Genomic DNA, 27,576 nt, shown 5'->3' with positions numbered 1-27,576 from the left:
ATCATATACCTATAAATCATAAATGTATGGTTTTATGAAGGGTGTAAAAAGCCATATTCATTGGTGAACAACTTAATAAGGATTTTATCATATACAGTGGTCCCTCATTTATCGCGGGAGTTACGTTCTAAAAATAACCAGCGATAGGCAAAATCTGCGAAGTAGTCAGCGTTATTTTTTACAATTATTATAGATGTTTTAAGGCTATAAAACCCCTCACGACACACTTTATACACTCTTATCAAACAGGCATGAACATTTTCTCACTTTTCTCTCCTGTGTAAACACTCAAAGTTCAAACCTTAGTAGAAAAAAAATAGAATGTTTTCCTATAAATAATTATGATGGCTTTTAGAACTAAAGAATTTAATTTTAACGATCAACCTACGAGGTTGGACACATGAGAAATTATTAATAGTGACTCACCAGTATTTCACAGTTCCTCTGATCGCGCCTCTTTGTCGTGGTGCCACTCCGCTGTCCGCATTGGCTGATTACTCGGGTGGTATGAAAAATATTACCCGTCTGCAAAAAGGGTGTATTGCTATTTATTCTTTAGTGTTTTATCCAATCATATTGGCATATCATTTATAGGTATATGAGAATGCTTAATACTCAGGATCCATAATACAGTAGATAACAGCCTTTTGCAATTCTACATCTGAAAGATCATTTTCTGCATCGTAGAGTTGAGAAAGGTCCCCAAGCCTCTTGTGATGTCATTACGGTGTCATCAAACGTGGGAAAAGTTTTAGCAATTTTTGCGAAAATCACACAAGGAAGCAAGATAGCTCAAATTCTGAGAACAGCCATCGTGAAAGAGAATCATTTGAGCTTTCAGAAAGTTACCTTGAACTTCTTTCCAACTCTTTCCTTCTTGGAGTAAATCTTGATTAAAGTTAAGCAATTTTTCAAGGAGAACTTTTTTAAATCACCAAAAAAAGGGGGAGGGACTTAATCTCTAGCTTCAATAATAATGATTTAATGCTGGTTAAGTGTTGTATTAGTATTACTATTAGGTAGTGTAAATTGGATATCGAGTTCAGTCTTTTTTGAGTTCTTATTGAATTTTAAAATCCTTTATGAATGAGTTTTATTTACACAAAGCTAAATACAAAGTAAGTACTTTCAAGTTCAACTCAATTTCTGTGAAAAGATTAAGAGGTCAGATGGCAAAAAACAGAGGGTGAACAACAATTAAAATTTTATTAAGACTCAACATTTCAAGGCCAAAACATAGTGTAAAACTGAAAAAAACTGTTTTGTAACAAAGTAAGCATTTGCCAAATTGCAGCTGCACAGAGATTTCTTGGGAACATTGTATGTTTTTGGTGGCATTTTGTGGGAAATTTGTACAAATGTCAGCTTGCTGACTAAAGAGTTTTAAAGATGTGGATTTAATGTTCTACCATACTTGAAAATAATTCTTGAAATCTGTAATACAAGAACAGATGTTTGAATTAATGTGCTGCTCTTTAAAAATTAATTTAATAAAATAAAACATGAATATATTTGATGATATTTTTTGTCTCTGAGTGATAGGTTAACAACCTTTATTGCTCTGATATATCACTTCTTGTTTCACATTGCTCTCATTCCACTTCTTCGGGGGTGACTTGAGTTTAAAAATTTCTAGAAATACAGGTTGGTATGAACAGAGGTAAATGTATGAACTGAGGGTATGTTATGCACCAACTGAATTTCAGTTATCTGTATAACAATAATTTGATTAATGCAGTATATGCTATTTTTGTCAGAGTAATACATAAAACGTTGTGATCAGAATAACACATAAAAAGTACAATTTAATGACAATTACATTTTTAACTACAGTAATGATAGTCCTTTTGTTGGAGCCTATCCTGACTGGAGCCTCCCACTTCCAATTACATACAGTTTAGGTGGAATGGTGACTCTATATTGACTTTTAGGTGGAGGTGGGCGATACCGGGAATTTTGGTATTGATCTGATACCAAGTAAATACAGTCCCAGTAGCGCCGATATTGATACTGATACTGATTCTTTTTCATATTTAAGCTTCATAGATGCAAAGGATCCAAAAGACCTAGGATAGAATTTCGCCAAACATTGTATGTGACAACAAAATATTTATTATCACAATCAACATTTTTGTTTAAAAAAATATCACTCAACACAACTTAAAACAAAATCTCCTGAGGTAGAGGGCTGACAAACCACAATACAAGGGTGCGCTGTTCCATGTTGTGTGACACATCGCAGCGCTGCTCTTACAGACAGAGAGTAGACTTTGATGAATCTGTTTGTGCAGCAGTCAGTGCGTGCGGGAGAGAAAAAAAGCTTGAGTATCGATCTTTTTACATGAGGATTGTTCAATATCAATACCAGCGTCGGTATCGATATTATCTATATTAGTATCGATCCTCCCACCTCTACTTTTAGGTGTGAGTGGGGATGTGTCAGCACTGCCCTAGACTGGTGACCTGTCCAGGGTGCACCCCTCCTCTCTGCCAATGACCACTGGGCAATGGTGGGTATAGTTCTGCTAATTCGCTAACTGCTAATTAGCAAAGCTAACTTTTTCATTAGTGGATTTGCCTTTCAGCTAACTATGAAAACCATCAGTGGACCAATTAGCTTCCGTTAAATTTAGTTCCACTAACTTTCACTTCGCTAACATTTTTTTGCTGGTAAAGTGAGTAAAGTTGAATGGTTGAAAATTTGTAAACTCAAAACTAGCTTATCAGTAGCCAACAGTGTACCAAATCAATACTAAAAGTTAGTGGTTAGCAGTAACTTCCGTTAATTTTTTAGCAGTTTATTGGTTTAGCGTTATAAAAGTTAACATTTCAGTTAGCGGTTTAATGGTTATCAAAGATAACTTTTTGATTCGCTGTGCCCATCACTGCCGCTGGGATAGTTCCCCCCCCCACAACTCCATACCTACCCCGTGACCCTTATCTGGCTTCAGCGGGTATAAATTGAATGAATGAATATAAGGAGGAGCAGCATTAATATTTTGCTAAGGTTTCACAGGTACTAACTGGGGCAGTGTTCCATTCAATGGATCCTGTCATCTGGATGAACCAGTCCAGTCAATCATTATGTATAACAACAATAAATCAAATAGTTTTGATCCATCTAACAAAGTAATCCCTCAGGTCCAGCAAAGACGTCAGCACACACCCATTTCTGTCATATCTGTGATTTGTTTATTTTCTATGAAGTAATAAGGGTGGCTGAGTATACTCGGTAGGTTGTGATTCCATAATTTTTGTCAGGAGGTGCATATTGCATCAACAAGGGAAAGTCCAATCCTGCAGCTTTTCACTTCCAGTAAAATGTCACAACCTCTCTGTTGTAATCAGAAAGCAACACACACAAAAAGGTACTTTTTCTTCACACTGTTCTTATCTGTTTACCTTTGGAGAAATTCAAAGAGCAATGACAGCTGGGATGCAGACTCAGTGTTTTAGCCAGAGAATACCCAATAGGAGCATCTGCACATCTCCACAAAAATGGAGACCATTCTGCCTGTTCTGTTTCTGTGTCCATTTCTACTTTTGACCACGGTGATATCAGAGCACGACAAAGGTATTTATTGTTATCACGCGCATTGATTTGAGTGGACATTTGATGATGACTGTATTGCATGTTGACACATGTTACAGGCATGTTACACCTTCTGTGGCTTTAGTTGGTGATAATAAATTTGTTTTTCAGGATATATTGTGGCTATTTTAGACTGCAAGACTTTTTTCAGCTAATTCTAATTTTTTCTGTGTTCTTTCATGCAGTGAATTTCCTGATAAGCTCATTTTTAATATTATTCAAAAAAATTTTTTGCAGTTTCAAACTGATTTTCAACACTTCAGACTTTAAATTTCCAGGCACAATTAATGTGACTAAAATTGAAAAGTTGGTAAAAGCTGCTAAATATCTGATATTTATAAATTAGGAAAATGTGTGACCATTTTCATTTGTAAAAGAAAAAAACCTTTTTTTCCAGGAGATAAAAGTGCATAATTAGATGGTAAAGTGCCTTTTGTAAGAAAACCAGATTGTCTTTAATCACAGTTTTAGAACATGTTTTGTTTTTTATGAATTGACAATAAACTGTCATTGTTTCTTTCTTCAAATAAAACACTTTGTAAATTTGAAAAAAGGTTTGTAACTTGAAAATTAATTACTTCACTCAAAAATTTTACAGTTGTAAAACACGTGCACGCACACATGCATGCACAAGGAGTTGTTTGGACATAGTTCACCAAGTCAAACCACCATGGTGGCCCACTCCAGGTTGTTCATGTGTAATTACATTGGGTTTTATGCCTCACACAGGTGATGGGCCAAACCTCTGTATGTTAAACCTGTTTACACATGAATGTCCACTACCTGTATACAAACCTGTTCACACGCAAATGCCCACTACTCAAGGTTACACTGCTCCTCCCCTGACATGTTAATGAACCAAGGTATACATCTGTTTTCCCAGCAGGCCCCCTGCTGGGCAATATTCTCTTGATTGTTCTCGAGGTCTCGTTTATGTGTATGCAAAAACTTTGATCACTCACTGCATTGTGCTCAGCACAGAACTACCGTCTGCAGCTGCGGTTTGTGTAATTAGTCAGCCTGGCCTTTTGTGTTCCACTGCCATTGCAGTTTTTTAGTTTTCTGGGAAATTAAGGACACACCATGCATGTTTGGATTTAGAAACTACCTCTCTTCATTGCTTCTGACTCAGTTTCTATACAGTCTTAATTAATCGTTGGCAACTGTAATTTTTCCTTCCTCATAGAAAACATTTATTTTTTTATTTGAAGGCCAAGGCCATAGGGTCACTAACGTCACATGGAATACCCTTTGGCAAAGAGACTTATTCCACGTCGTTTCACGCATCTACTGTCATGTTTCAGATTCAGTGGTTAAACCCTTAGATCTTCAGCAAATGTATTTATAAAGAGAAACTGTATGAACTACACAAGTTTTTTTATTTTCTAATAAGTTTATTCAATGAGGAGAAACAAATGCTAAATTATTGTTGTGTCGTAACTTAATTTTTGTTCAGCCTTTGTGACCCGTCTTCATGAAGTTCGATGCAAAAATGTTGAAATTGGCCCTATCTTGCAATGATAAAGAATCCTTAAAAAAATTACTGGATCCAGATTGTGCTCCGGATCATTACCAAAATTTAATGACTTCTAAGTCAGGCCAAGATACACCCCTGGTAAAAATTTCATTGAAATCTGTTGAGGCTTTTTTGAGTAATCCTGCTAACAATCCAACCAACCAACAAACAAACAGACGCAACTGAAAACATAACCTCCTTGGCGAAGGTAATTCCTATTAAAACAGGTTATTGGAAGAGTCAGTCAAAATTAAAAAGTACATTTGGAATATTTGAAACAGCAAATCAGTATCTCACCTCCTGAACACAGTTTATTTAAACTTGAACTCACAGCAAATATTAAAGGACTATTAACCGAGTGAGAGGTCTGTATGGGGAAATATCAGACCGATGTGTAAGTACGGCCCGAGCGTCACTGAGGTCCGTGTGAAAAACAATTAGTTCTGATATCCCCGTTAAGACTGAGCAAGTAAGGTTAATTTATATGGCTATTATATATAAACACGCAAACTTACAGTATCGCCCGAATATGCTGTTGATGTTGTTGGGCTTGTTTGCTTGCTTCACCTCCAGATGGTCCGGTCATTAGCTGGTAAGCTTTCAATCTGTGTGTTTTTTCCTATGCTGTTTAGATATTTCCATTCATGTCCGACTTGGTTTTTCTAATCGTGTTGTTAGCTTCCTGGTTTGTAACGAAAATACACGACTGTCATGGTAACCGGTCCGATATGGGAAAATATCCGACCGGTAATCAGCCAATCAGAGTGCGCGTAGCATCTCAGCCATATAATAAAAGATTTTATTCAGCTTACATACTTAATGAAACGTACAAATTGTGGGAAAATACATTTTGTTCAACTTATGTTCTTACTGAAACGCTGTACAAACAGTAGGAAATTTGTTGGTGTTATCAAAAAACTGATTTCAGCTAACGTCTCCTCAGTGTTGTCAAGTTAAACTCAGTTTCAAAGAACACTGACAGCATGCCTTTCACAGTAAAAGTATTTGCTAGGACGTTGGCATTAAGTGTTTTATTGTGAAACGGTGTGAGCAACATGAACTGTCTGATGTTGTTTAACTTTGCTACCAGTAACATCAGCGAGCCACAGAATCCATCCTCTAACGCTGGCCACTGCTCAGAAGCTGCAGTGGTCTCTCTTGGTTGGCCCGAACCACTATTAAGATTTTTAATATTCTATGCGCATCTGCGCTCTGATCTCATCATCAAGAAGTGATCACTACACCTAAAGTAGTCCCACAACAAACGAATAACCGCACTGCAAAACAACACATGACTTGCCGATGTATTAATGTGAGAATGTTTTAAGTCACACGAATGGCAAAAATTTCAGCTAAATCACTTACCCTCTCACTGATGCATGCGTGTGGCTTCACGCAATGTTGGATGTCTTCTTGCTTACATCTGGGAAACCTCGAAAGTAGTCCGGCAGCCTTCCCACAAGCCCATCTTGCAGCGATGACTTGGCACAGTCAGTCAGAAGCTGCAGGCAGTGTGAGTATGAATGTTACAATGTTAATCAAAATAAAGGTTTGGAAAATTAATCCCCAAAATTTTCATAAAAAGTATGCACATCATCGTGCCATGTGTAAGCCGAGATCGATCTGACAAACAGTCAGAGAGATATGCCAGCCACACACACACACACACACTCTCACTCACTCACACACACACACACACAAACACACAGGTTTCTCACACTAGATAGATTGTGGTTGAATTGGCTGTGCAGCACACTCTTGTCATAATTATAGTGGCAGTTACTTCATGACCAGAAAAAAAGCTGAGACAACAGTTGTCTATTTGTCATATTATATTGACTCAAGGGGTGATTTGTACCTATAGCTTTCAATCTTGGAATTGCAGCATAATTTGTGATTTATTGAATTCATATCTGATTGTGACATAATTCACTTTCCTTGCAGAATGTGGTCGGCCTGAGCTGCCTGCCAACGTTCAAGTGGAAGGGCTCCATAAATACTTTAGCCCCGGTTCTGAATTAGTGCTGTCTTGTAAACCTGGATACAGACGTCTATTTGGGCCGCACAAGATTGTCTGTTCTGTCAGCGGACAGTGGACAAAAACAAGGATGATGTGCACACGTAGGTATTCCTTCTTTGAGTGAGAGCTTCATATCTTGTGCTAATTCCTGTCGTAACGCTATGCATGTTTGAATTGTTTTATCCAATCCCACTCCAACAGTAATAGGACACAGCATAATTTTCTATGCATTTAATTTTAATATTACTCTGAACAGAAATATGCTGAAATTGATGCAAAGTAGGTTGTCCTTTGGGAACATGCGTCAAAATAGAGAATTACAAATTGTTTGCTGGATCACAGTTTGACTAATGTTTTAAGGGCCCTGTCTTGACGATGTATGGCACGCAGTCTTAGGGCCCTGTCCCACTGGGGAGAGGATTAATTGCACATGAATTGAGTATACAAATTACGGGCGTTCGTTGTCGTCCGCAACAAAAATGGCCAAAAATGACAAATGTCCCAGTATGAATTACGGATATATTAATAATATATAGCAAATATATGATGAACAATCATGGTTATATAACGCATGTAGTGAGGAAACTGATCTGACACATTGAGATTATCACGGCAGTATTACAGGTGTATTATGAATGCATCGCGCATGTGTTGCGCGTGCACGGCATCTGCATTGCGGTCATAAAATAAGCGCACTTGCTCCTTTCGGCATCACTATTCACACCAACAATACAGCCTCTGGAGCAAGTGCTGGACTTGGACAAGTTGATCACAGAGTTTGTTCATGTTGTCATGCGAGGGTTAACTGTTCATGAGTTTGGGGAGCGGGAGGGGGGAAGCCGCTCAGGGTGTGAGACAGTGTTTTTTTTTTTTCTGAGAGTGTCACAGAAAACAGACTTCAGCGTGAGTTGTGGCTAAAGTGAGTTGTATGCTTCCCTTAGGCAGTGTTGTTAGAAAGCATTGCTTAAATTTTCATTGTTACGCAGATGATACCCAGCTTTATCTATCCATGAAGCCAGAGGACACACACCAATTAGTTAAACTGCAGGGATGTCTTTCAGACATAAAGACATGGATGACCTCTAATTTCCTGCTTTTAAATTCAGATAAAACTGAAGTTATTGTACTTGGCCCCACAAATCTTAGAAACATGGTGTCTAACCAGATCCTTACTCTGGATGGCATTACCCTGACCTCCAGTAATACTGTGAGAAATCTTGGAGTCATTTTTGATCAGGATATGTCCTTCAGTGCGTATCTTAAGCAAATATGTAGGACTGCTTTTTTGCATTTGCGCAATATGTCTAAAATTAGAAAGGTCTTGTCTCAGAGTGATGCTGAAAAGCTAATTCATGCATTTATTTCTTCTAGGCTGGACTACTGTAATTCATTATTATCAGGTTGTCCTAAAAGTTCCCTGAAAAGCCTTCAGTTAATTCAAAATGTTGCAGCTAGAGTGCTGACAGGGACTAGAAGGAGAGAGCATATTTCACCCATATTGGCCTCTATTCATTGGCTCCCTGTTAATTCCAGAATAGAATTTAAAATTCTTCTTCTTATAAGTGTTGTGTGGGCCGCCTGAAGAGGAGGTACTGCTAGCCCACCACCAGAGGGCACCCTACCTGAAGTGCGGGCTTCAGGCACCAGAGGGCGCTGCCGCCACGGACACAGCAGGGGGTGACAGCTGTCACTCATTATCTCTTGACAGCTGTCACCCATCTACTCTACATCATCTCACTCCATAAAGACCGGACATCATCTCCACCTCATTGCTGAGATATCATCTACCTGTGAAGGTAATATTCTCTGCCGTAATCTAAACTGTGTCTTAGTCTGAACTCTTTTTGCAGCCACTTTCCTGTGGTGTGCCTTATCTGTGAGATTGGCATTTGGTGTAATCAGCGACAGCTTCGCTTCACACCCCAACCAGATAAGTGTTTGACAGGAGCTGCACGAGTGTGTATTAGAGGTGGAGGTGACTTTCCACCTCCTGACTGTTTTTGTTACTGGGTGTGCACACACCCACGTCTCACTGTTTGTGCTCCTCGCCAGCAGTACCAGATCCGACAGTCGGGGACGGTGATCACCTGGGAATTCGGGACTTGGCGGCTCCAGTATTCACCGGGTTCTGTGGCGGTGGAAATCGTGTGGTTCCGGCTCTTCTCAGGACAGACGTCTTCTATCCTCGAGCCTGCCCACACGTCACTTTTGTGGATTGACTGCTATCAGATTCTGAGATTGTCTGTATATTCTTTGTGCACATTCACAACATTAAATTGTTACCTTTTGGCTCATCTATTGACCGTTCATTTGTGCCCCCTGTTGTGGGTCCGTGTCACTACACTTTCCCCAACAATAAGGTTTTGAATAATCAGGTCCCAATTTATCTTAGGGACCTCTTAGTACCATATCACCCAAATAGAGTGCTTTGCTCTCAGACTGCAGGCTTACTTGTAGTTCCTAGGGTTTGTAAGACTAATGGGAGGCAGAGCCTTCAGCTTTCAGGCTCCTCTCCTGTGGAACCAGCTCCCAATTCAGATTAGGGAGACAGACACCCTCTCTACTTTTAAGATTAAGCTTAAAACTTTCCTTTTTGAAAAAGCTTATAGTTAAGGCTGGATCAGGTACCCTGAACCATCCCTTAGTTATGCTGCTATAGACTTAGACTGCTGGGGGGTTCCCATGATGCACTGAGTGTTTCTTTCTCTTTTTGCTCTGTATGCACCACTCTGCATTTAATCATTAGTGATTGATCTCTGCTCTTTTCCACAGCATGTCTTTTTCTGATTCTCTCTCCTCAGCCCCAACCAGTCCCAGCAGAAGACTGCCCATCCCTGAGCCTGGTTCTGCTGGAGGTTTCTTCCTGTTAAAAGGGAGTTTTTCCTTCCCGCTGTGCCAAGTGCTTGCTCATAGGGGGTCGTTTGACCGTTGGGGTTTTTCTGTAATTATTGTATGGCTTTTGCCTTACAATATAAAGCGCCTTGGGGCAACTGTTTGTTGTGATTTGGCGCTATATAAATAAAATTGATTTGATTTGATTTGATGTGATTTAAACAGCAACTCTTCCTTTTGGTGTTAAATAAAGTCCTGGATTGCAGCAGCTATTACGTGTTTGTGGATCTACACAGCTGGACCGGCACTGACTGGCAGGTATGTCGCTTTCTGCCACATATAGTACTTTTGGTTTACGTGACATGTTTGTTATGCATTCACAGATTGTCCGCAAATCAACTGCAAAACAGATGTAATACAAACACTTTATTCATGGCCAATTTGTATGCATTCGCTACAACTAATTTTAGTTTGTGATGTGGACGTGATAGGCACTATATATATCTGTTTTACCCACTGTCCCAGTCCGCTGCCAAGCCGCAAATCCCCGTCAGTTGCGGATATCAGCGATTAACAGCAGATATACAGCGCATAGAGTGAGTATGTATTGTGTATGAATTGAGTGTGTATGGAGTATGTAAGGCGGATGTCATCCACATTCAGATTTTTGAGCTACTCAAAAATCCTGGCTGCGGACATGCGTGTCTCTGCGGATGATCACGGACGTGTTCGGATGACTGCCAACTCATACAGGCATGTTACACGAATATTGCGGATGCTTGGTGAATATGGGCCAATTTTGTGTGCAATCCATACGCAAATCCTCCTAAATGCCAGTGGGACAGGGCCCTTAGGTGCATAGCACAGGTGCATTTGGTGTGTCACAACACATAAATGAGCACAAAGAAAGGCACGGAGTGCAAAGGGGTTGTGTGCAGTCTGTTAATTAATTGTGGGTGTGTTTTTAAGAGTCGAGTAAGGCATACTGGTGCCTGATGTATTTCTACCTAGATGGAAGACTCAGAAATGAGAGGTTTTCTGCCAAGGCAACAGATCTACAACCACAGCATCAAAGCACTCAACCATGTACGGGATCAGTAGTCCACCACAGCTCCCTGACCTAAAAGAGTTGAGTGTCTCATACTCATAAAACCTCCTTCAGCAATAGCTCTGTCCATCCGATCTCATCCTTAAGACCATCAGGCATATCTGAATATTGTGGCATATAAATAGTAGAACAAACTGTGCTCAGCTTTAGTGATACTAATATTTATTTTTACCACTGTGACTACAAATAATAGTATTATTTATGATAACACTTTCTTGGAATTCAAAGTGATTAATATCAGTATAGAACTTTGCTACTTTGTTGCCTCTGCAGTGTGAGGAAACACAAAGAGCGGACACTTTGACACCCATACAGTGTGCCCATACATAAAAATAATAAATAAAAACTAATTTAGTGATATTCATTTCAATTCAATTCAATTCAAACAACTTTATTGGTCCCTACAAGGGCAATTCATCTGCAGTTCACCAGCACAGTCACATAACCACACACAACGTGTCAAAAACAGCACTCCAGATTAAAACAACAAAGGTCAGTAAGCTCATGAATAATTACAAAAAAAATAGACAATAATAAGAACAATCGTAACATGATTGATGATGATGAAGGAAATGCCATTTAAAATGACTGCTGTCTGTATTCAGCAGCTTGATAGCAGAAGGAATAAAAGATTGGGAGTAACTGTTCGTTCTTCCCAACAGTACATGATAACTTCGGTCAGAAGGCATCACCGTGAACTGACCGGAGAACACATGATCAGTTTGGCCAAGAATACACGTAGCTTTCTTCTTCACCTGATTCTCCCAAAATGAATGCAAGTCTCTTTGCTTGACCCCAATTATTTTAGAGCAAACACTGATGCCATTCAGGTGGTTTTTGTCCTTAATAGACAATCCGTTGAATCAACAAATACAAGAAAATGTTAAAAGACTTTCAGTAAATGAGCAGTAAAAGTTACTTAAAATCCTCACACTGACATTGAAAGAGCTCAGGATCGACATCAGATGGATTCTTTGTTGTCCATGTTTGACAACAGACTCAGTGTTGATGTCAAACTTGTGTTTGCTGTGTTCCAGTATGTATGTGCTTGAGCATTTCACTGGAAAAATAATATGGCAAATCATCTACATGATTGTATGGATTTTAGTGACCACTTTGTCTCTGGATAGGATTTACTGTAGTTATGATTGCCCCTCAGCAAAAAATAGAGAAATGTTGCACCATTCCCAGTTCCTCCACTCATATACACAGAAACCTATGATTCTTTCAGAGCCATCATGGGAAGGGTAAGTATGAAGTAGGTAAGTAGGAATGTACATGCAGTTTATTAACAAATTTGTGCAGCAGGGAAAAAGGTTATTTTTGGTACTACTATTGTGCCGATAGAGCCATTGTATGCAAAGTTACAGTGTACAACGTGATTAGGAGGATGTTATGAAATACTCATAGAGGGGGACATTGTGACTGATAACACATAGAAGCAAATATGCTAACTTTTACCTTATATGAAGTTTGCAGTCAGTTTTGTGCAAATTGGACCAGTACTTAAGGAGATCACACATAGTGTTCAAAATGGTTTTTGGTGGTCTATGGCTCACTCACTTTTCATTGCCTCTGGATGGGGATGGACCAACACTGCTCCTGACCACACCTTATTTTAAGACCACCCTGTCCATGTCGGTACAGATGACCACAGGTATATGTGACGCATAAACAACATGGGCGCTGGATATTAATATGTAATAATGGCAACAGCAGGAAACTAGCAATGATGCATGGGCAAGAGGTGGAGTACAAAATGGACAAGACACCAGTCTGTCGTAGGGTCACATATAGACAAACAAACACATCCACACTCACACACGCCTGTGGTCAATTTTAAAGTGTCTAATTCACCTAACCTGCATGTCTTTGGATGTGGGTGGAAGCCGGAGCACCGAGAAGGAACCCATTCAAGGTGCAAACTCCACACAGAAAGGACCAGATGGGAAGCGATCCTACGACCTTTTTACTATGAGGCAACAGTGCTAACCACTAATCCACCGTGCCACCACATCTGTATATGTTGTTGAATAAAAATGCTATAGCAGATACAGCAAACATTAAATGTATGATAAAATGACTGAGTAACATATACACTTTACTCACTCTGCTCTTATCTCCTGCAGCTGTGCGGTGTCCCTTTCCTGATGAATTGCTGCATGGAGACGTGTATTATGAAGACGTTTTCTACCAGTGTACTGTCAACTATACCTGCCACGAAGGGTAAAGGATTGAATTTCACACTGATGGCACATGGATGGTATTTTCGGTGCTCGTATGCTCTGTTCATGTCCAGTACACATGGAAATACCAAAGGCAGGAGTAAATTCCTACTGATCGTCTCAGCTGGCTCTCCTGCCCTCAGGTCCAAGTGCTGAAATCAGTTGTATAGTTACAGTGAAAACCTCCAGACTTCATGACCTCTTGACACATGCCCAAAATTTGTGAATCAATAAATAATAATACAAAAAATCAATAAAAAAAAAAATGAAACAAACATTGGTATTTCTTTACAACTTTGAAAGGTGTGACAAAAAGTAAGAAAGAATCAGTCTTCATCATTTTAGAATTGATTACAAATGAGCAACACTAAATAGGCAATAGCCCCCCCCCCCCCCCACACACACACACACCTCATCAAAATCATGTTTTTCCAAGCCTCTGTATGTAATAAACATGAATTTGAATGTTAGCACAGAAATATTGGGATGCAATCCATGTTTATTTATTTATTATTTATTTATTTGCTAATTATCAGAGAAAATTATACATAATAAAACTCTTCATTTCAGTACATGTTTTTAGGTATACACATTTAAATGAATGTAAAGCCTTTAGTTTGAAAGTCTTTGGAGAATTGTCCATGTAATGAGTATTTGTTTGATATACTGCATTCTAAAATCCAAAGTTTACTGACTAAGTTAGAAGCTAGTTAATGCTGCATAAAATCACATTTATGCTTACTAGATCTAGAGTTTTGGAAAAACCTGATTTTGTTGAGTTGTGGAGGAGTTAGGGGCCCACTTTTGGCCCATAGTCTAAAAGCTATGGTTTAATTATCGGCCAGTAGATGGGATGTTTACTATGTAGAAACATACTCTATCCTTCAGTGCATGTGTGACTGTGTTACATTTCATGGTAAAAAGTTATGAATTTTGGTACACCTACTGGGGACAGTCCTGTCATTCTTATCACCAAGCTGCATGTCTGCAGATTCAGTGCTTTAGTGCTACCAATGGGTCAAATTTTCCGGTGTATTTACACATGCAATTTTTGAACAGTATGCTCGATTTTCAAAAATCCGGTATTGTTGGATTCTTTGGATCAAGTAAAGTTCATTGCATTTAACATCAGTATTCTGCTGTATTGGACTTTATGGAAAACCTAAATTTTTAAATCCAATTTTCACAAAAAATGGCACAGATGATCTTCAGACAAAGCCTCACAATTTTATCTCTATAGCATTCATCCATTACAGTGAATTCAAATTGTAAAACCAAACTTGCCACCTGGAATCAGGTCCCCATTGTGAGGAAGCACAACTTTGGTGAGATTTAATCTCCAGGGGGCGCTGCTTCTCGTGCTGATGCTAACCCAGGACTTGTGTTTTTAATATCACAAATAGAAGTCTTTGATACTTCAAAGTATATTTGGTTGTATTTTATCAATTTACCTTTGATTATAGACAGTTTTATTAAGTACAGTTCTTTGACTCGTGTCGTTACAACTCCATCAGATTTTCTTTTCCCACTTTTACAGTAATGGAAAATGAAAGGTACTGTGCATGATGGACAAGTGGCTAGTGTACTTGCTTCTATAACAGGTTTTTGGTTCAAGAGTGTAGGTTTCAGTAAGGGCCTCTGATGTAAAACTTGTGCCAAATCAACATGCACATCCATATTGTGTCTCCTGTGGCAACCTCAGGCAAAAAGGGAGAAGCTGAAAGCACTCACACCAATGACTGTGATTATTTATATCTAGAATGTACACTGTACAGAGCTATCCATTTAAACCTTGTGCTTAATTCCAATGTGTATTTGTGGTGTATCCACTGTGGTGACCTTGAACAAAAAATGGGGACAGCCCAAAGGGCAGAAACCTATAGTGAGGAAAATAAGTATTTGAACACCCTGCGATTTTACAAGTTCTCCCACTTAGAAATCATGGAGGGGTCTGAAATTTTCATATTAGGTGCATGTCCACTGTGAGACACATAATCCCCCCCCCAAAAAAAAATCCGGAAATCACAATGTATGATTTTTTAATAATTTATTTGCATGTTACTGCTGCAAATAACTATTTCAGCACCTGCCAATCAGCAAAAATTCTGGCCCTCAAAGACCTGTTAGTCCGCCTCGAAAAAGTCCACCTCCACTCCACTTATTATTCCAAATTAGAAGCACCTATTTGAGGTCGTTAGCTGCATAAAGATACCTGTCCACCTTACACAATCAGTAAGACTCCAGCTACTAACATGGCGAAGACCAAAATTGTAGACCTCCACAAGGCTGGACAGGGCTACGGGGCAATTGCTAAGCAGCTTGGTGAAAAAGATCAACTGTTGGAGCAATTATTAAAAAATGGAAGAAGCAAAACATGACTGTCAATCTCCCTCAGACTGGGGCTCCATGCAAGATCCCACCTCGTAGCGTATCAGTGATCCTAAGAAAGGTTAGGAATCAGCCCAGAACTGCACGGGAGGAGCTGGTCAATGACCTGAAGAGAGCTGGCACCACTGTTTCCAAGGTTACTGTGGGTAATATACTAAGACGTCATGGGTTAAAATCATGCATGGCACGGAAGGTTTCCCTGCTTAAATCAGCACACGTCCAGGCCCGTCTTAAGTTTGCCCATCACCATTTAGATGATCCAGAGGAGTCATGTGAGAAAGTTATGTGGTCAGATGAGACCAAAATAGAACTTTTTGGTCTTAATTCCACTCACCGTGTTTGGAGGAAGAAGAATACTAAGTACATCCCAAAAACACCATCTCTACTGTGAAGCATGGGGGTGGAAGCATCATGCTTTGGGGGTGTTTTTCTGCACATGGGACAGGATGACTGCACTGTATTATGGAGAGGATGACCGGGGCCATGTATTGCGAGAGTTTGGGGAACAACCTCCTTCCCTCAGTTAGAGCATTGAAGATGGGTCATGGATGGGTCTTCCAACATGACAATGACCCGAAGCACACAGCCAGGATAACCAAGGAGTGGCTCCGTAAGAAGCATTTCAAGGTTCTGGAGTGGCCTAGCTAGTCTCCAGACCTAAACCCAATAGAAAATCTTTGGAGGGAGCTCAAACTCCGTGTTTCTCAGTGACAGCCCAGTAATCTGGCTGAAGATCTGTGTGGAGGATTGGGCCAAAATCCCTGTTGCAGTGTGTGCAAACCTGGTGAAAAAACTACTGTCAAGGCTGGTGATGGTTTGATGCAAGAAGAAGTAGGAGACCAATGCAAACTCGCAGACATGGTTCGTTGTGGAGAATAAATAGCTTTATCTGATGACCAGGCAGTGGGTTTGGTACACATGAAGTCAGACATACAGGCAGAGGTATCAGACATGGAACAGGCAGGGTCGTGTCCAAGAAATGAGCAGGGTTCGTACCAACGGCATCAAGGAGTATAGCAGGCAGAGCAAAGGCAGAGTCAAAAAAGCAGGCAGAGTTCAGGGCTATGGCGAGGCGGAGGACGGAGTACACAAGCAAGGTCAAAAATACTACAGCACAAACTGGACAAGACAAGAGGCGAGAAAGTGATCAAAGTCAACAATCGGGCAGTGAGCAGTGGAACTGTGAGGGTTTTAAAGAGGAGCAAACTAATCGGGTTGATATGAAGGAGGTGTGTGGAAAGTTCTGGAACGGGGTGTGGTGAAGTGAACAAAGAAGAGAGAAGAAAGGCAAGAGAGTGCGAGAGGGCAAAACAAAGCAGTGCAAAACAAGAGAAGAGAGTGACCAAAAACTAACTGTGAGAAACATGACGTGTTCAAAAATGAATGTGAGCAAAACAAAAGGGGAAAACCTAAGAACTACCGTAACAAGAGGAAAACCAGGAAACTAATGATTAAAAATAAAATTGCAATGGAACTGGTCTAATAAAAATGAAAAAACAAACTATGGAATGAACAAAAGGCAAAACAGGTGACAACCGAATAATACAATGAACGACAGATGGATCGTAAACTGATAAGCAACATCAAAGATAAATATTAACAAAACCTGTGACCAAGCATATACAATAACTGTGATAAACAGAACAAAACTGAAGAAACCTAAAGGACCATGACAAAACAAATACAAAAACCAACTATAAAGTAAATAAATGCGAAACAAAATGAAAAGATAAAGAATGGAACCAGTGACTACCTCGAAATCAAAGCAAAGCAATAAACAGAACTAAACTGAGATTTAAAAGAGAAAGAATAAACAAACGAAAACAAAAGTATAAAACCATAAAGGACATAAACCCTGAGCTGGGGCCAAGCATGACAACTACAGGAAACGTTTGACCTCTGTAACTGCAAACAAAGGCTACTGTACCAAATATTAACATTGATTTTCACAGGTGTTGAAATACTTATTTGCAGCAGTAACATACAAATAAATTATTAAAAAAATCATACATTGTGATTTCCGGATTTTTTTTTTAGATTATGTCTCTCACAGTGGGCATGCACCTAAGATGAAAATTTCAGACCCCTCCATGATTTCTAAGTGGGAGAACTTGCATAATCGCAGGGTGTTCAAATATTTATTTTCCTCACTGTAAATCCCTGTATACAGTGGTGGGCACAGTTCCATTAATCCGCTAACTGCTAATTAGCAAAGCTAACATTTTCATTAGCAGATTAGCTTTTCAGATAACTTTGAAAACCATCAACGGACCATTTAGCTTCTGATAAGTTTCGGTCATTTTTAGGCTGCTAACATGTTTTTGCGGGCATAGTGAATAAAGCTTAACAGTTAAACATTTGTGAAGTCTGAAATCAAAGATTTTAGTGCCTGCCTGTTACATGTTTATAGCCAACAGACAGCTATGAGTGGTAAAGCTCTACTCTCTGCAAGCAGAGGAGAGCTGACTACCAGACAGAAAGAAAGAAAGAGGAGAAAAAAGATAATGTCTCTTCACATCATACAGACTCACTGGCATTTCACACAAATCATGCACAGGCAGATAGTTGTGACTTATGGTTAAAATTTTAAACAAACTAATTTCAGACAAGTTGTTGAAATTAATGTCACATCTGTCATTTTACAAAGTAAAAATATGAACTATATGTTTTAGTTTTAAAGTAACACACTAATTTTGAAGGTTTTAGCGTTTAGACACACATGCTGCAATGCATTATGGGTAAATTAGTTTCCTGGCATGAGTGGTTGGTTGCTTGGTATAACACAAATTACTGAAACGTGTGGTGGGTTTTACAAATAAATCTGTATTTGTAAATATGTCATTTTTTCATTTGTAGAAAAAAAGGCAATTTGAAAACTGAAAATTCAGTTTGTTAAGTGGATTCAGCACTTTTAGCAAATGTGTGGCAGGACTTGTATTCACACTGCCATGAACACTGTCATCTACTAGCCAGTAGACAGCAGTGTTTGAGCCTGTTTGGATTTGAGAAGCTCCAACATAAATTCAAACTTGTGCACCCAATTCTTGTTTTTAATGTCATTAATGATGGATGCATTCCAAATTGCCAAAAGGACAGAATCAAAGACATAATTAAAATACCAAAATTACCATGACATTCATGCCCATGATGAGTGTGTATAAATGCCTGACAACAACTGTCCCTTTAAGTTTGACATATGTGACAACTGACAACTCTTTATTTTGCCTATCTAGCAAGATAATGTTTCTGGCCCTAAAAACTAACTGTGAACAATATAACCCACAATCCTATAAACCAGTTTGAATCAAATTTGTTGATTTCAAGCACAATTTATCTAAATTTTTCCACATGCAGATTGACAAGCACATTTGAATTAGAATACAAAGTCTGCTATTGATTTGTCTTATTTGCAGAATATTTTTGTGGAACAGTGCATAGCTCTAGAAAGGCTCAACAAACCTTAGCAGAGGTATGCACTTGTCTGCCGTGTCTGCACTCTTGGAGTGCTCTGAGTGCATCATGATTTGGTCATCACATTAGACAATGTTATGACTGTTCTACAGGTACGTCATGATTGGATCTAGTACTGCCGAGTGCTTAGCCAATGGAACATGGAGTGCCGCGGTACCAGAGTGCAAGCGTATGTTGCTCACTTCAGCCTTCATCATAAACACAAGTCATGAAATGATGTAATTCTTAGAATATTTTTCTCATAATGAAATAAATACATTTATAAAATGTGCGGTAAACATCAAACCACTGCCCAAAATTATACACAGTATGAGTACTTGACAGGGATGACATCTTAGCACCACACAATCTGGCAATCTGGCACAAACTCCTGTTAGGAGACTGAAGTTAATGTGTATGTTTTGGTGCTACCTGTACCCAAAAAACCCAAAGGAAGTCCAGATACAGAGAAAGAATATGGAAACACCACAAGGAAGTAACTGCATTTTGGAGGAACCAAACACAGGTTCCTTCTTGCTGTGAGGCCAGAGTGCTAAACTCTACCCTTACAATGGACATAAAGCTAATTGAAATGCTAACTGAATCTTAAACTATCTGAATATAAAGTTAAGTGAACACAAAGTTCAAACCAAATCTAAACCTAACTACATCTGTTAACTGAATTTAAATGTGTTTCTGAGGGTTACTGAATCTTAAACTATATACAATGTGAACTGAAAGTTAACGAGTCTAAATCTGAATCCAAAACTGCTGAATCTAAAATTAACTAAATCTAAAACAATTTCCTGGAAACCTAAATAAATAAAAAGCTAACTGAAAAGCTGAATGAATATTAAACTAGCCTCAATATAAACCTAAGTGAACTCAGTTACTTCAAACTGAATCTAAAGCTGAATGAATCTGTTAATAATTGAATTTAAATGTGACTCTAAAGTTGACTGAATATTAAAGCTGAATATGAAGTGCATCAAAAGTTAATTGATTCGAAATTTAAACTGCTGAACCTAAAACTAAGTATCTTAAAGTTAAACTGAATATTAAGCTAAGTGAAAGCTAACTGAATCTAAATGTAAATCTAAAGCTAATGAATCTAAACCTTACTCATGCACCAACTGAATATAAAGCTACCTGAAATTAGAACTGAATACAAATTTAATTGAAAGCTAAATGAACCTAAATCTGAATCTAAAACTACTGAATCTAAAACTGAATATAAAGTTAAACAAAAGTTAACTGAACCTAAATCTGAATCTAAAACTACTCAATCTCAAACTGAATATAAATTTAAACAAAAGCAAACTGAACCTAAATCTGACTCTAAAACTATTGAATTTAAAACTGAATATAAATTTAAACAACTGAACCTAAGAATGAACCTAGAACTACTGAATCTAAAACTGAATATAAATTCAAATGAAAGCTGACTGAACCAAAGATTAATCTAAACCTAATTTTAAAATTGAATATATATTTGATTGAAAGCCGACTGAACCTAAAGGTGAATCTAAAAAATGAACTGAAAATGATTAATGGCAGCAGAGTTTAATGTTAAATAAATATCAAGCTAACTGAAAGCTAAATGAATGTAAGTGTTACAGAATCTAAAATTAACTGAATATAAAGACGCTGCATTTAAAGATAACTAGACTATAGCTCGTCATACATGGCTACATGTAGACAACACGCAAAGTATAGATATTGTTTGCATTCATATAATATGTATATTGTTGTTCTTCTCACACAGCTGTGACCTGTGGTCTTCCCGAAATCCCAGAGTTTGGAATGATAATTTACAACAAGCAGATCAAAGGGAACATCACTGATTTTGGTGTTACTGGTACATATGAGTGTCATCCTCCGTATGTGGTCATTGGCAATGCAAGAGCAGAGTGTACTCAAGATGGCACCTGGACCAAGCCACCAAAATGTCAAGGTACATCGTTTGCTGAAGTGTTGTAGTAGTGCTGTAGCTATTGCAACAAATTTGTTGTTCATGATTACACTTGTTTATCATTTATTTATTCATTCATGTCATTCATTGCCTACTTACATTAAAAAAAACAGTTCCCATGAACAAAAAGAGAAGGAAGATAAATCTTGTATTCTCTGCTCCTTATAACAAAACTTAAAATTAATTTTAAAAATTATATAATTTTAACTTTTTTTATGAAGTAAAGAGAGGACCCCCCCCCCCCCAAAAAAAAAAAAAAAAAACTACAAGTCATTTTTTAAAATTAAGATTTAGTGAATAGTTCCAACAGGGATGAGTGGATAGTTGTATAAGCTGCTGACCTTTGGTAAAGAGTCATGTTCTTGGAAATAAAGAACCAAATAAAGGAACTTAGTGTGTGCTGTCCCCGCAAAGTAATTTTTCTCCTTTTAGGAACCTGTGGAATCTGACACTATGTTTCAAGAGAAAGTAGAAGTAGCACATCTGAAATATCAACAATAAGGGGAAGTGAGAAAGTTCAACATAACATAAAATATGTGGCTTTGTGGCCTTGGTACTTGCTCAATTCTGTCCAAACTTGAACCACTTCATCCTTGACTCACACACAACATTTTCACCATGTTTACACCATGATGGTTCCAAACTCCTTGAGCTAAATGGTTGGGATCTTGAGTTAGACCTTTCTATGTCACAAGATCAAAGTTGTTGTGATCAAAAGAAAGGTGGTATATAACTTCATATTTAGTAATCAATGATGTAGCCTCAACCAATTCTTTGGAATAGTTATTCTATATATATCCCGGGTATATAAGCGCTGGGCCAAAGTTCTAACCTAGTATAGCCTAAAGTATTCCACCAAGTTTGGTCCAAATCAGACCAATCTCTTTGAGTCATGCTCACACACACTCAGATGCAGAAGATCAAGAACAATTTGCCTCACCTACACCAGGGAGGGGTGTAGGTGAGGCAGCACTGCTCCACGTGCACGAGTGTAATAAACTAACAATAAATTCAAGGCTGTCTGAAACCACCACAAGCAAGTGCTAACAAGTGATGTTTAATCACTGGTGGACTTTCCTGTAACACTGAATGATTCAATTTTGAAGGCTTAGAAAAATTGTTCCTTTGCAGTGGTGACGTGCCCTCCACCAGAGAATATTGATCACGGTTACATATCAAGCAATCACCAGAGAGAATATGATTACATGGAAAAAGTCAGTTATGGTTGCCATGGAGACTATGTACTTGAAGGAATCCTGCACACTGTTTGCCAGAAGAATGGAAACTGGTCTGAAAAGCCATCTTGCAAAGGTAAGACTGGGATCAATTTTACACACCCTTTACATTACTGATTTTAATGATAGCTGGAGCTCTTGGTGAAAATTTGTGAAACAAATATTTGTTTGACTGTGCTCGTTGTTTTGAGTTTTCTTCAACATTTTTTTTTTAACAAGATGTCTTGTCCCAAGAACACAGACAAGTGGCATGAGCAGGATTTGAAACCAGGTCAACATATTAGCAGACCAGCTCCTTATCAACTGATCAACCTGTTCTAGAAAGGGCAAAGGTTGTCCAAACCAAATGATGTTGCATGGGCTAAATTTTAATTATAGTTATCTGCTTCTGTATGCCAGGTAGCTCAATGGGATAGGAGTAGGGCTAACAATACGTGGGTTTGATTACTGACACTTCATTTGCATGGTCTAAGTCCATCTCTCTGTGATTGGATTCTAGGCTGTGGAAGTAACCGGCATTGGATTGATGTCCCAACCAGGGGTACTCTTAGATTCTAATTCATTTCACATGATGGGATGTGGGGATAAGCACGGGCACCAATGGCCCTTGAGGCATATATATAGGATGTACTTACATACTCAACTCCTCTGCCAACTTGACGAGAAAAGTGGAAGTGATGTGAACACTGGTCTGCTTCTATTTTTATTCAAACAATCTCAAAAAGTAAAAAGTAGACTCCTGCAAATATTTTTTTTTTTATATATATATTTTTATTAGGAAAGAAAGTGGATTGAATGCCATTAGTGGAGATACTAGCTTGTGTGGAGGCATATCCATGAACTAAATGCATTTCCCAGACCAAATTTACCCATGCTACAAATCAGGGAAAACATATCTAAGGGCCCCCTCACACATAGTAAGATTAAGTACAACTCAGGGTGACTCACGGCGGAACAGCTTGTATGAGTGAACCACGAAGACATTGAGCCAACGGGCAGGCATGATGCCACTGCGACATCATGAAGGACATGGATGTATTTAAGAAAAAAAAATAAAACCACATACCATATAAAAACACTGCATTTTATTGAATCCTCTTATCAAGCGGGCAATACAAGTATGATCTGTCTGTTCCTCTGTAGATGACCCATGGTCACAGAAGTACAGTCATGAAATGACATGAATGAGAGGCAGGGCGCTCTTATCATGTCCGCATCTGCTATCGGCGTGTCCAGCCAGCCCTGCGAGCATTTCCTGGGTGACACGCGTGTCTTGTGGACGGCACGCTGCAGGACAGACACCGCGTCATGTGGAACAGAGCTCACGTGGGTGGTGTAACATTAAGATCACCCGCTGCATGTTATAATCTGATAGTCCATCTCACCTGGGGTAGTCTGTTAATGTGCACGGCGTGTGCACGCTCGCTGCAGCCCATTGCAACAGCGATATATCTTTTTATGCATGTCCATGTGAAGACAACAAGCAGACACACACGTGTCACAGTGGGCAGTTGTTAGCTCATGTCCGTCCAAACACAGTACGTGTTCCCAGCCGTGATGTCCAGATCCACAGATCTCCACAGCCGCTCCTGTTGGCAGCCACACCCCCTGTCAGTTCAGTGCACACACCAACGTGTCACTGTGTCTGTTTGCAAAGCCACACTAGTGGGGCACTTAGACAAATTTCACATCCAGCTCGAAAGTGATCGTCTGCTAACTGTTGTTGTGTTAATAATGCGAATGGCCACACATTTTCTAAGTGCCATGCGAGCGGTGTTAGATGTTCCTGCTTGTCACCTGAAATTTGGCCAACACCTGCTGCGAGAGGGTTCGATGCTGGTGTGCGCAAATAGTTGTAGCAACAGGTGTATGAGGCGTTGGAGGCAGCTAGAAATTTACACATATTGCATACAATTCCTGCTTCATGCGTACTTCATGTGCAATTCGACCAAATTTGCACTATGTGTGAAGGGGCCCTAAAGTTTAATGGTATAATCTCTATCTGCCAAAAAAAAAAAAAAAAGTTTTTATGCAAACAGTCAGGTGAAGTCATTGTGAACGGGGGCATCAGTCAGATTTACACCAGGCAATGAACTGTGTTGTTTTCCAGAAAATTCTATCCTCAACAACTGGACCACGTGCTTATTGCTTGTAGATTAGATTAGATAGAATTTTATTAATCCCTTGGGAAGACTCCCTCAGGGAAACTGAGGTTCCAGCAGAATTGTATAGCAGCACAAAGGGTAAGAAGCACACAGACTATCAAGAGTAAAAGTAAAAAAAACAATCTGCAAAATGTAAATACAAATATAAGTACCAGAAATACTGCTCGTTACTGGTTTACTGGCTACTACTGTTCATCTCCTCTCCTTCCGTTCCTCTGTCTTCCTGCTACTACTCCTCCCCCTGAGTGAGGAGTTGTACAGTCTGATGGCCTGAGGGAGAAAGGAGTTTTTCAGTCTCTTGGTCCTGCACTTGGGAAGGAGCAGTCTGTGGCCGAAGAGGCTCCTCTGGTTGCTCTGATGACTGTGTGTAGAGGATGACTGGCATTGTCCATAATGTCCAGCAGTTTGTCCAGTGTTCTCTTCTCTGCCACTGTCACTAGATAGGCCAGCGTTATGCCAACCACAGGGCTTACCCTGTACTTACCCTGTCTATCCGCCATAGCATTTATTATTTTCATGCCAATGAGTACTATTAGTTAATATAAAACTGAGAAATTATACAGTCAGTCTGAGAACTTGTGCTCTCCAGACTTTTAGTCTCATTTTTATACACCGGTTCACCTGGCTCTCACCATAACACACAGTATAACATTCTCTTGTTCTTGGACTTTGCAGCTCCTTGCAGTGTTGGTATACACAGAGGAAGGATATTATACAAAGGACAAAGACTCTGGATTAAAGAACTGAACCCTAACAAAGTCTTACACAAAGATTTAGTCTCAGTCTACTGCTTGGACACATCCAGGCACTGTGGATATGCAGTGCCTACCCAGTGCATTGATGGAAATCTCAAAATCCCACCATGCTTTGAAGGTGAGTCCATATTTCTCACTCAGCATGAGGTCATTATGGTTGTTAAGCACAGGAATCCACCCACAAACATTTAGACCCAGACATTTTGACAATGTAGACCTCTGAATCAATAAACAGATCCCCAAACGGAACAGAAAGTTTTAAAAAAATGGCAGTAGCTGTTTATATTAGGTTTGCAGTTGAGTCACATAATACATTTAATGCACTCCTCCTCTGGTCTATAAACAGTTCCACCTATCTGCCCAAGGGATGCTATACAGAGGAGTATTCTAACCTGTTCCATTTCTTCTCTTTTCCAGAGCCCAGTGATTTTACATATAAATTTCACTCAAGCTTGCTTCCATCTGAAATTGAACAGTGCTGAAAAATTCCTTTTTTGATCATCAATAAACTTGTATGAAATGCATGCTCGTGTCTTCTACTCTCAGATATGAAATGGCAAACTCCAGCAGGTTTATTTTTGTGTGTTTCTGTGATGTCACCTAGAGAAGACATAGTTCAATGTAAAGGGTTTTTCTATAAGTAGGAATTTTATGTCTGAAAGGAATAGGAATGTAGTGTAAAAACGTATTGAGTCCTACCCGTTCCTGAAAATAATAATAATAAAAAATTGAATTGAACAACAATTCAATTGGACAACAGCAACGGCAACACTGGCTTTTGGCTTCAGCTGCTTTTAAGCAAGTTATACGGCTTCATGATGAAGTGGTTTAGAGGAGGCTTTCCTTTCACAAAAACATCAAATCTACGTAGCTTTGCATCTCAGATGTACCTTCTGGCAAATTGTAGATGAACTTTCAGGTCTTGTTTTTAAGAAAATCCTCCTCTATACCACTTCATCGTGAAGATGTATAACTGGGGATACAAAAATGCAAAACATGCACTATGAACAATTTCTCCAGTCAGGCACAGAAACCTATAAGTTCTTCTGGGTTGTCTGGGTGTCTTGGTGTCTTTCCTCACTCTTCTTCTTGCACAGTCACTCAGTTGTTTAGACCTATCTCCTCCACACAGATTTACCATAGAGTGCCAAACTGTTTGTATTTCTTTATAATTGATGTAAATAAAGTCCAAGACATATTCACTGACATGGAAATGTTCATGTATCCATCCCCTGACTTGTCTGAAGAAAACTGTCAGTAAAACTGATTCATTTACAGGTATTATATCAAAGGGGCCCATTAGTTATGCAACCCATCATCTTGGTTTTTATATTTTGAATTAATTTATATCAAGTGGTAGAGATTTGGTTTGAGTTTGGGTTTAAGGAAGATAATTTTAGAAATGTTTATATTGATAAGCCTGACTTATTTTTGTATTTGAAATGGTATAAACAAATTAAAATGTGTGCAATACCAAGCGGCCCAATACCTTTGGAGGAAACTGTATCTTGTAAGCTGCAAAAAAAAAAAAGGAAAAACTGGTTGCAAGCACATGCAACACACCCTGGTCAGCATGCCGCTCTTTTTGGAGCGACATCTCTGCTATTTTGGCATTGTGGGACAGCTAGCCAGACTACTGTTGCCTGACCCAGTGCTGAATTTGCTAACATGAAAAGATACTGCTGGAAGAGTGTGAGTATATTCACTTACAATCATTTAGGCGTAAAAACACACGAGATACACAAGTTCCTATGCCAAATACTCCTTATGTTTTTGTTACCCATTGCAAATACAGCATTTTTTGGGAACTACTTTTTGTGCAGTGTTACAGGTTGGCCTTGTGGGTAATGTATGCATAAAGCTGTGTGGCATTATGGGAAATGAAGTGCTCTTAAGCGTCTCCTCCGTTAAGCAGTGTGTGTGTTATGAGTGGGACCGGAGCAGCAGTTTTTGTTCTCTCTCTCTCGGCGTCGGCGATGTATGTGCATGTCCAGCCTGCAGCAGTCAGTTGCACGAGTGTTCACTTGCCTGGGAAAGTTACAGCTAGTACCAGCCTGAAGCTGTGGAGTGTGTGTTGCTGAAGTTTGAGAATAAAAATTCAGTTTCAAGTGAGTAGCTGCGTCATGCATGTAAGTCTGTCGGCCTCCCCGACATCAGAGTTAACCGGACCGACAAGCCAGTACCAGCTGCAACGAGCCACGGATTAAGCGTACAAACCAGAGGTCTCTCTACCACGGTTCAGGACCAGAATGTTGGGAAAGTGTAATGACACGGACCCACAACAGGGGGCATAAATGAACGGACAACAGATGAGCCAA

The 27,576-nt window shown here is 39.2% G+C and overlaps 1 protein-coding gene across 1 annotated transcript; it reads left to right on the top strand.

The window, feature by feature from the left end:
• The first annotated feature begins 3,438 nt into the window (after window positions 1-3,438).
• On the top strand, window positions 3,439-25,838 carry LOC117526760 (beta-2-glycoprotein 1-like). The gene is made up of 8 exons (XM_034188841.1): window positions 3,439-3,574; window positions 7,053-7,235; window positions 13,204-13,294; window positions 19,245-19,321; window positions 20,897-21,085; window positions 22,235-22,414; window positions 25,179-25,376; window positions 25,676-25,838. The coding sequence occupies exons 1-8, from the start codon at window positions 3,499-3,501 to the stop codon at window positions 25,738-25,740; spliced, it is 1,059 nt and encodes a 352-aa protein (XP_034044732.1). The 5' UTR covers window positions 3,439-3,498; the 3' UTR covers window positions 25,741-25,838.
• Window positions 25,839-27,576: the final 1,738 nt, after the last annotated feature.

The sequence above is a fragment of the Thalassophryne amazonica genome, chromosome 15, assembly GCF_902500255.1.
Source record: "Thalassophryne amazonica chromosome 15, fThaAma1.1, whole genome shotgun sequence".
NCBI lineage: Eukaryota > Metazoa > Chordata > Actinopteri > Batrachoidiformes > Batrachoididae > Thalassophryne > Thalassophryne amazonica.
The sequence above is the reverse complement of the archived record's forward strand: the minus strand, read 5'-3'. Positions and strand labels throughout refer to the sequence as shown.

Coding starts and splice junctions, on each gene's coding strand:
- LOC117526760 (XM_034188841.1), top strand. CDS start 3,499: ATGGAGACCATTCTGCCTGTTCTGTTTCTGTGTCCATTTCTACTTTTG. Junction 7,236..13,203: donor GATGATGTGCACACGTAGGT/ATTCCTTCTTTG, acceptor CTGCAGCTGTGC/GGTGTCCCTTTCCTGATGAA. Junction 22,415..25,178: donor TGAAAAGCCATCTTGCAAAG/GTAAGACTGGGA, acceptor TGGACTTTGCAG/CTCCTTGCAGTGTTGGTATA.